Source organism: Colobus angolensis, unplaced genomic scaffold (assembly GCF_000951035.1).
Source record: "Colobus angolensis palliatus isolate OR3802 unplaced genomic scaffold, Cang.pa_1.0 Scaffold22, whole genome shotgun sequence".
In the NCBI taxonomy this organism is placed as follows: Eukaryota; Metazoa; Chordata; class Mammalia; order Primates; family Cercopithecidae; genus Colobus; species Colobus angolensis.
Window position 1 is genome coordinate 4,068,093 of NW_012115377.1, and position 9,877 is coordinate 4,077,969.

The 9,877-nt window shown below is 48.2% G+C and overlaps 1 protein-coding gene across 1 annotated transcript in view; it reads right to left on the reverse strand.

The window, feature by feature from the left end:
• Positions 1 to 206: 206 nt before the first annotated feature.
• The window catches only part of C3 (complement component 3), a 60,481-nt gene continuing 50,810 nt past the window's right edge, over positions 207 to 9,877 (reverse strand). Inside the window, exons 24-37 of the mRNA XM_011943629.1 lie at positions 8,776 to 8,932; positions 8,154 to 8,317; positions 7,019 to 7,177; positions 6,807 to 6,866; positions 6,592 to 6,682; positions 6,420 to 6,471; positions 4,511 to 4,598; positions 4,310 to 4,399; positions 2,421 to 2,526; positions 1,793 to 1,882; positions 1,510 to 1,593; positions 748 to 831; positions 526 to 661; positions 207 to 395 (exon numbers count right to left, since the gene is read on the reverse strand). Of these exons, the coding sequence (XP_011799019.1) occupies positions 254 to 395; positions 526 to 661; positions 748 to 831; positions 1,510 to 1,593; positions 1,793 to 1,882; positions 2,421 to 2,526; positions 4,310 to 4,399; positions 4,511 to 4,598; positions 6,420 to 6,471; positions 6,592 to 6,682; positions 6,807 to 6,866; positions 7,019 to 7,177; positions 8,154 to 8,317; positions 8,776 to 8,932 (1,503 nt within the window). The 3' untranslated portion in view covers positions 207 to 253. The remainder of the gene's footprint in view (positions 396 to 525; positions 662 to 747; positions 832 to 1,509; positions 1,594 to 1,792; positions 1,883 to 2,420; positions 2,527 to 4,309; positions 4,400 to 4,510; positions 4,599 to 6,419; positions 6,472 to 6,591; positions 6,683 to 6,806; positions 6,867 to 7,018; positions 7,178 to 8,153; positions 8,318 to 8,775; positions 8,933 to 9,877) is intronic.

Genomic DNA, 9,877 nt, shown 5'->3' on the forward strand with positions numbered 1-9,877 from the left:
TGAAACCCCGTCTCTACTAAAAAATACAAAAAACTAGCCGGGCGAGGTGGCGGGCGCCTGTAGTCCCAGCTACTGCGGAGGCTGAGGCGGGAGAATGGCGTAAACCCGGGGGGCGGAGCTTGCAGTGGCCTAGGATGGAGCTGAGCTGCAGGTGAGGCGGCTGGGGATTTCAGCCTCTTGCTCTCTGGCAAAGAACTCCAGACACGTGAAATATAACTGAAGCTTTATTGGGAGTAGGGGAATGGGGGTGTGGTCAGTTGGGGCACCCAAAGACAACCATGTTCTCGGTGAAGGTGCCGAGGTCCTGGCATTGTTTCTGGTTCTCTTCATCTTGGCATTCGTCCTCCTCCGGCCAGTGCTCCACCCAGGTGTCCTTCCCGATGATGTAGCTGAGGCTGGAGGGAGGAATGGCAGGTCAGGAAGGGGAGTGGCGTGGGCGTGCTGCATGGGGGCGTGGCCATGGTGTGGGCGTGGCATGGGCGGGGCAGTCGGACGGTCGCACGCACGCGCAAGGCGAGTACTCACTTGGGTTTCTCTCCCCAGAAATCGGAGGAGAGACCCCACATGAGGTAGTGTTTCTTCTCCTCCAGCTTCAGGGCTTCCCTGCACTTGATGGGGCTGATGAACGTGCGCTGTTGCCCAACCTGCACCTCATCCGAGCCTGGAGTGGAGGGGAAGAGGGAAGAAACTGAGCCGTGGGGAGGAAGCCAGGGAGAAAACCGCGGGAGGCAGCGTACTGAACCTGACCTGACTTGATGATCTGCTCAATGGCCATGATGTACTCGTCAAAGTCATTGGACAGCTGGGCCTTGACCAGTCGGGTCTTGTACACTGTGGGGGAGAGGCGAACAGGGTGGGTAGTGGGCTGGGTTGACCATGAGGGGCACCCTGGTTTGCAGGTGCACCCGGGCACGTGACTCTCTCCCCCAAGGGAAAGTTGCAGAATCACAGCCAGTCACACTATGGCCCACCCCTCATTACACACACAACCATAGAGGGTCGCATGTCACCATCCACACACAGTTGTGCTCATAGACATGCACAGAGGTCACAGCCACCCACAAAGTATAACAGTAACATACTATTCATACTATGTAATGACAGCGACTCATGTGCACAAAATATTGCAGCCTCATGGCCACAGGCATAACCATGTACACAATCATAGAAACCGAAAACTACGGTCATCTACAGAACTTCAGGACCTCACACTCACTGCCATCCACAACCACAGCCTCACACAACCACGGCCACGCACAACTACAACCTCACAGCCACCCACGCAATGATGCACATAACCACATCCACCTTTCCTTACATAGGCATACCCAGGCCACTCACAGCCATGGTTCCCCACACAATCACGGCCCCTCACAATACCTGCTCACACACACAGTGGTCACCCACACCCACAGCCTGAAGCCACACTGTGACAACCACACCTACCACCCACCACACAGTTGGATACACACAGCCAAACATGCGTGACCCCGCCCATCACCCACTCACCATAGTCCACTCCTGGCTCACAGGCCTTGTCCAGCCGTTCTTCCAGGGTGACCTTGTCATCCAACTTTTGTATGAAGCAATTCTCTGCAAGGTGGGGGTGGAGACGGGGTCTAAGTCCCACTCCTTATCTGGGGCCTACTGCCCATGGGTGTGGCCAACCCTGGGAGCCTACCCCTCTTGGTATCCCCTGGGTACGACTTTGGGGGTCCCTGGTCATGGGATGGATGACCTGGGGAAGTGTGTCTTGCTCAGGCCCACCTGTTCCCGGCTCCAGTGAACTCACCCTCAGCACAGCGGCACAGTTCATCACGACAGAGCTTGTTCAGCTTTCCATCTTCCTTTTCCGGGTGGTAGAACCGGGTACAGCTTTCCGCTGCAGGCAGATGTGACGCGAAGATGAGAGGATAAGGGTCTCCCTCCCAAGACCATGCCTGGGAGGCCCAGATCCCCACTTCTCAGTCTTCAGACCTGGAGATGCTAGGTCTTCAACCCCTCAGATCCCTCGGACCCTGAGACCCCCTCTACTTTCTGATCTTTGGGATTCTCAGACCCTTGAGTCTCTTAGACTCCCAACTCACAGAAGGCTGGGACCCTCGGACCCCAAATTCATAGTTTCCTGGGACACTCAGACCTCCAACCCTCATATTCCTGGAATCCTTAGACCCTTATTTTGCAACTCACATATTCCCAGGACCCTGAGACTCCTGAACCCATCAGACCTCCAACTCTCAGATCCCTAGAACCAACTCATAGATCCTTGGGACCCTCAGACCCCTGGGACCTCCAGACTACTAATCCTCAAATCCCTGGACTCCTTAGACCTTCATTCTCAGATCCCCACAATTCATCTATACCTGGGACTCCCAGGCCCGTGGAACCATCAGACCCTAGGCCCTAGTTTGGCTGCTTACCCAGGTTGTAATAGGCATAGACCTTGACTGCACCAGGCTGGATAAGCTCTACATTAAAATATTGGTGAACTTTGAAAGCTATACAGTCATCCTCAGAGTGTGAGACCTGAGGGGGAAGGAGAAGCTTGGTCAGCGGGGTGATGTGGGAGGGAGTCCAGCATTGGGTCTTGGGAGCTGAGGCAGTGGTGGAGAAACTGAGGGATAGAGGAGGAATGGAGGAAGTGGCGAAGATGAATGAACAATTCAGCAAACCCATTTATTCTTCTTCCTACACTCACAGTGAGACTACATTTCTCAGCTCCTCTTTCAATTAGGTGTGGCCAGGTGGCTGAACTCTGGCCAACAAATTGCTATCTATACCCATAAAAAAACCCCATACACAATCTTATTTTCATCTAGAATGAAGGAATCCTGCAGAGAACTGCAAAGGATCTGAAGCATTGCAGAATACCAGGATGGAAGGTGCTTGGATCCCTGAGTGACTACATGAAGCAGAGGGACCCTTCCTTACCTCCCATGCCAACTGGACTTCACATGAGTGAGAAATACAAGTCTGTTGTGTTAAGACCCTATATTCTTTGTGGTTTTGTTTTAGTAGCTATTTTTACCTAAGCTGACTAAAATGGGATTGAGGGGCCCTGTGGGTATCAGGAGTTAGCAGGGGGGACATGGGGATAGGAGAATGGGAAGAAATAGAGAAGGGAGAGGAGAAAGCCCAAATCATGGTTGAGATGAAAGAGTAAGAGAATGCCAGATGGAGAGAAAATAACAGAAGAGAGGGCAGGTGTGGTGGCTCATGTCTGGAATCCCAGCCTTTTGGGAGGCTGAGGCAGGAAGATCGCTTGAGGCCAGTAGTTTGAGACCAACTTGAGCAACATATCAAGAACCCCATCTCTACAAAAAATAAAACAATCAGCTGGGTACTTACACAGAATATTTATGAAGAAACAAGAACAAAAATTCAGCTGGGACCAGGCACCAGGGGCTTATGCCTGTAATCTCAGCACTTTGGGAGGCGGAGGTGGGAGGATCACTTCAGCTCAGGAGTTTAAGACCAGCCTGGGCAGTATAGTGGGACCCCAAATCTACAAACTTTTTTTTTTTTTTTAATTCACCGAGCATGGTGGCATGTACCTGTAATCCCAGCTACTCAGGAGGCAGAGGCAGGAGGATCATATAAGCCTGGGAGATCAAAGTTGCAGTAAAAAAAAAAAAAAAAAAGAAGAAGCTAGGTACAAAAGCATAATATTTACTTTAAAAAAATTAGCTAGGTGCAGTGTCGCAGGCCTGCAATCCCAGCAACTCAGGAGGCTGAGGCAGGAGGATCCCTTGAGCCCAGGAATTTGACTTTGCAGTGAGCTGGTTTCAAGACACTGCACCCCAGCCTGGGTGACAGAGCGAGACCCTGTCTCTTGAAAGAAAGAAAACAATGGAAGAGAAAAATAGATGCAAAAAAAGAAACAAAGGTCAGGATTGGGCAAGGGAACAAGGCAAGACCTTTCTGTCTACAAAGAACTAAAAAAAAAAAAAAAAAAAATGCAAAAAAAGAAACAAAGGTCAGGATTGGGCAAGGGAACAAGGCAAGACCTTTCTGTCTACAAAGAACTAAAAAAAAAAAAAAAAATCCAAAGAGGCTCTTTTTCATTGGTTAAGACTCTGATAAGAAGCTGGAGGAGGTCAATGGTCAGAAGATGAGATGTTTATAGAAGATGCTGGATTGACCCCCTTATTTTACAAGCTCCTTCCCCTGTCGCCCAGCAACACAGACCTTGTCTCCTCTAGCCTCTAGTGTGACCCAGAGACAAAAGCTGAAAGGAAAAGAGAAGACCAGCCAGATAGAGGTCAAGGTGCCCATGGAAGCCTCCCAGGGAAGGATGATGCAGTCTTACCTTGTCCAGGTAGATGATGAGGGTGTTCCTATCGGAGAAGGCTTTGTCCAGCTCATACTTGGCGATGTATCTGTCAACGCCGTTTGCCAGCTGGGGAAAGGTGGAGCCTGTGAAAAACCCCTCCTGGATCCCTCTCTTCCTGCAGCCTCTTCCATACCCCAGGCTCCTTTCCACTTATCCCAGCTCCTGAGCCCTTCATACCTGCTTGAGGTCATCTGTGTCTGGAACAAAGCCAGTCATCATGGATATGTCCAGTATAGACATAGTGGCATCCTGGTCTCCCCGGTACCTGGAAAGTGCAGAAAGAAGGGCATTGGGTCCCAAGATAGGGTCAGCCCCAATGGTCTGTTCCTGGACAAGGAGGTCTGGTCAGGCACTGAGGCCTCCGATTCCCCCACAATAGCACAGAGGGGCGTTACAGTTTTGAGGAAACATTTCCCCAAAGGAAATAAAAAGTAAGGTAATGTAATGGTCAAGGTGATTGATTAAGAGCTCAGACTCTGAACCCAACTGCAGGGATTCAAATTCCAGCTCAAAATAACATTGGATGCGTGATTTGACCCCCTCCATGCTTCAGTTCTAGAAAACAAAAGCAAGAATACAGGCGGCCCTCACTTTGCATGTTTCAGTTTAATAACACTAGTAGCCCAGTGACATGGTTCACTTTCAGTACCTTGGTATATTGATCATGAGTAGTTGCACATGGTATAAACTTTGTTGCTAACTCTTCAGTCTAGAAATCACTACGTAAATAAAAGATGAGCCTCATAATTGAGGGCCAATTACTGTCACTCCTTTCGAAGTCCATCAGTGATTGGTCACTGAGCTTCTGCTCTTCAATTTATGTACAGACAGCAAACTGTGTAGTTGTGCTGCCTCCCTGTCTCCAGGTGGCTAACTCCCATGAGGTTTTACAACAATGTATCACCAAAAGAGGGAACTGGCCAACAAAGATAAAAATGCAGCAAAGAAATGAAAAGTGACAATGCCAGAAGTGAACTTCAAAGAAGGCATAAGTGGAGTTATCAAAGAATAGCAGACTCTGGGGATGTTGACCCTGCTGCCATTTGAGAGACAGGTGGCATAGAGGAACTCAGTGAAGGCAAACGTATTAGCATAAATAAGGAAGGTCATGGGGACAAAAAGGATGAAGATGTCCCAGAGGAAGGTTCGTTATAGAATAAAAAGTCACTTTAAAGGAACTCTTGGGGGAATTTTGTGACATGGAAAGCTCAAAGGATAAAATATTGGAAGCTGATCCAAACTTAGAAAGGAGCAAGACAATGTACCAAAGCATAGAAAAGATGTTTACTCCATGCTGTAAATTATACAAAGAGAAGAAAGCAAGCATTTTTTGAACTAAAGCACTCTCTGTAAGTGTCATACAAAAAAAAAAAAAATACACCTTGCATCTCAATGTTCTGATGTTTTAAATTACAGTGTAGTCAAATACTCATCTTGCTATGCCTTTCATTTTCCTGTATCTTTATAATTGGCAGTATGATAATTTTAAATGTTATAATAGAAACATTTAGGCTGGGCATAGTGGCTCATGCCTGTAATCCCAAAACCTTGGGAGGCCAAGGCAGAGGAATGCTCAAGGTCAGGAGTTCAAGACCAGCCTGGGCAACACAGTGAGGCCCCCGCCTCTAGAAAGAATAAAAAATAAAAATTAGCCAGGTGTCACGGCACACGCTTGTAGTCCCAGCTACTTGAGTGGCTGAGGCGGGAGGATCGCTTGAGCCAGGGAGTTTGAGGTTACAGTGAGCTATGATTGTGCCACTGCACTCCAGCCTGGCTGACAGAGCAAGACCCTATCTCTCTCAAAAGAAAACAAGAAAACTTTAAAGGTCATGGAATGACAGTGTACTTTTCTCCATTGATTGCTAAGATGCTTTGACAGTCTCAACTTACATGGTCATTGCTGTGGTCTCACATTGACACGCAAAGCAAGGACTGTCTGTGTTCTCTACCTTATGGTGGATATATAGAACAGTATCAGATACACTGTGTACTTGGAAAGTATTGAATATCATGGATATTATTTGCAAGAATTCTTGCTAGAGATAGAGGGATGCCCAAGATGAACCCCAGTGACCTAGCTTCTTACCTGGTACAGATCTCAAGGATCATAGTGTTCTTGGCATCCTGAGGCCTCTTTTCTAGAAACACAGAAGACAGAAAGATGGGAAAGGGTATACCTGTGTGTTGATTCGGGGGAGGGGGGGGAATTAGAAGAGGGGTAGGAGGAAGGTGACAGATAAGGCCTTGATTCCTTTTACCTGTTTCCGGTGCTGGTTTTATGGTGACCTTGAGGTCGAATTTATTACAGGTGAGTTGACCTTTGGCCTTAGCATGGTACATTGTCACCACCTGGTAAGATGGGAGAGGAGATGTAATGTCAGGCTACAGGACTAGGAATACTGAGGACAAGAGGAGATGGTCCCTCTGGGGCAGAGGGGCGTGGGCCAGGTAGGTGTGGGTTTCTGTTCCTTACCGACAAGGTGCCTTGGCCTTTTCCTTCAGCTGTGACTGTGAAACCCTCATTTTGCTTGGTCTGCAGAGTGAAAGGAGAGACGACAGCATGTTGGGAATTAAGCCTTGTACTGCCTATGGTGGTCACCTCCCCTGCCTCTTGCTTCCCAGTAAATCCTGGCTGGTGTAGAGGGCGACAGCAAGAGTGAGGAGGGCTTGGCTGGGTGACTGTACCTCTTCTGATCGCAGGAGGCTGGCAGATTCCCAGTGGATACGGTGCGTGATCTTGGAGCTGCGACTGGGCAGTTGGAGGGACACGTCCAGGTTCAGTTCCCTGTGGTCAGGGACATCCTTTTGGTATTGAGCCAAGGCTTGGAACACCATGAAGGTGGCCTAGAACCCACGAGAGAGAAAGATGGTGATCTGGGAGCCTGGGAAAGTGGCTAGAATCCAGTAGGGGATAAAGAGGTTTAAATCAGAGCTGGGACATCAAAAAGTTGCCTATAACCTACTAGCGAGTGCAGGAGTAATAACTGGAGGTTATTGAACTCTGAGGACATATTCAGAACTCTCCAAGGGACAGAAACTCACACCAGGATTCGGAGATGCTGAGAACATGTCTAGAATCCACCAGAAAGTCCAGATGTGAGACTGAAAGTCTAGCAACCCTGAGGATGTGGTCTAGACCCATCAAGAGGATAGAGACAGGCCAGGGCTTGGAGACACTGAGAATATGTCTAGAATCCACTCATGAAAAAGAGAATAAAACTGTAGCCAGAGGATACTGAGCATATAATCTACAACCCAAAAATGACACTGTAACACTGAGAACGTGATTGACAGACCACCAGAAAGAAAGGAGGTCAACTGGAGCCTGAAGTTGCTGAAGCCTGAAGTTACTGAAACCATGGCAGGGAACAGGGTTTGCATAATGCCCTAGGGTAACTGGGAACATAGTATAGAGCCCGCCAGTGGGACAATATGACGTTGGGAGTCTGGCAGACCTGGGAACATGGTCTAGAACCCACCAGCAAGACAGGGTAAGATTGTGAGATAGTAGAACTGGGAACCTGGTCCAGAGCCCACCAGGTGGAGAGAGAGGCTTAGACCTGAACCTGGGCCCTGAGAATATGATCTAGACACCTGGGGCAAGAAGAAGGCTCAACACACAGCTTGGAGTATCCAGAGTGTATTCTAGAACCTATAGATGGGTTTGCAGCTAAGAAAACTGATTCTCAATTCCACTCCAATCACACTGGCTCATGGGAAAGAAGAACTGCCTCGCGGGGCCTCAATATGTTCTCCAGGAGGCCGATGGGAAGCCACAGGAGACAGAGATGCATGTGCCTGGGGGCTGTAGGCCACTTGCCTGGGTAGAGCCATAGCCACCACCGTAGTATCTCTGTTCATTGAGCCAACGCACGACAGGAGGCACAAAGTCAAAGTCTTTTAGCTGCAGTAGGGCCAAGAGGGCATAGGATGTGGCCTCCACATTGTAGAGCTGCTGACCAGGCTCCTCCCAGCGGTTCTTATCTGCAAAGAGGACACCCCATCCCCAGTGCTCACTGCTCTGTCCAGCCTGGGGATGGCTCAGAGAAAGCTCAGAAAGAGATGCATGCTACACTTCCTGGTGTTCGGGTGTCCTGGCTGACATTCAAGGCTCTCAGTTATTTGGCTCCTGCCTTGCCTCTCTCCTTTCATCAACTCACACTTCTCCCTTTGAAATGAATGCTGAATATGCATTTGTTGAATGAATGATGCAACAAACCTTCTTGTGTGGTTTACAGTAAGGACCTGCTAAACCTTAGAGCCATGCATCCCAGCTCAGCTCAGGGTTATGCATCCCAGCTTGATACCTTAGGACTATCCATCCCAGCTTGGCTTAGGGTCATCCATCCCAGCTCAGCTAAAAGCCATGCATCCCAGCTCAGTATCTCCTGCCCTAAGCTTCAGCCATGCATCTCCCTTCACCCCTCCAGGCCATCCCTCACCTTTGGCTGTGGTCAGAAATTTGTTGAGAAGAGGTCCCTTCAGCTTGCCCATCTGGGCCAGGGCATAGGCAGCAATGGCCACAGTGTAGGATCTCTGTAGGTTCATGTAGTTGGCTTCAAGGAAGTCTCCTGCTTTAGTGATGCTGCCTGGCAGGCTCTATGAGAAAGAGGATCAGATTCTCTGGTCACGTGGGCATTACTGTCACATTAGTAAGGATCATACGAGCAGCACTTCCTGAGAATCAGGGATTTCTGTCCTTGGGATATATCTGTCTTAGATTTGTCCATTTCTGAGGATTTCCCAGATATTTTAGCCACCATGAGCTGCCTTGTTGCTGAATATCTAGTATGTATCTGGAGAAATCCATGTACCCCGTGGTGTGCTGGTAAATATTTAACAACCAGCTCTCCAGTGGGAGGGGTGACAGATCCTTGGTTTATAATAATTGACAATTTCTGTCGTGTACATACCCCCACCAGGACCAATTTCACAGTGTCAATGCGACATCACTGAACAAAGTGTTGGGGAGACATTCTCCAAATTGTTACTCATCAACTAGTATGGGCCAGATTCGGTACACCACTGTGAACACTTCATTCAGTCATTATCATCATCTTCTTCATCATCATAGCTCACACTTAACTCTGTCATTCAGATAGCCGCACATTTAATCTCATAAAACCTGTTGAGAATACTGAGCCCTGAGAGATGCAGTAATTTTGCAAAGACCACCTAAGAAGTAAGTGGCAGAGTTAGGATCCAAAGCCAGCCTTCTGGGGATGAAGGAAGACATGATGTGTACTGTTTCCTCGTTTCCATGGTGTAAGTACTTCCATCACTGATTTCAAGCTACCAATATGGCATCACTGAATGTAGAGTTGGGAAGAGCTTTGCAGTAGCACAGTATTATATAGTATTTTCACTATACAGATCCAATACACATAAATAACCCCAAGAGTATAGATTATGGGAGTAAGGCGTAAGAAGTGATGAGTTTGAGTGTTTCTAACCTTTGTGTTTAATAGAATTTATTTAACTGTAAGTTTTATAACTTAGGTTGTTTGTTTGTTTCGTTGGTTGACTGGGTTTTGTTTTGTTTTG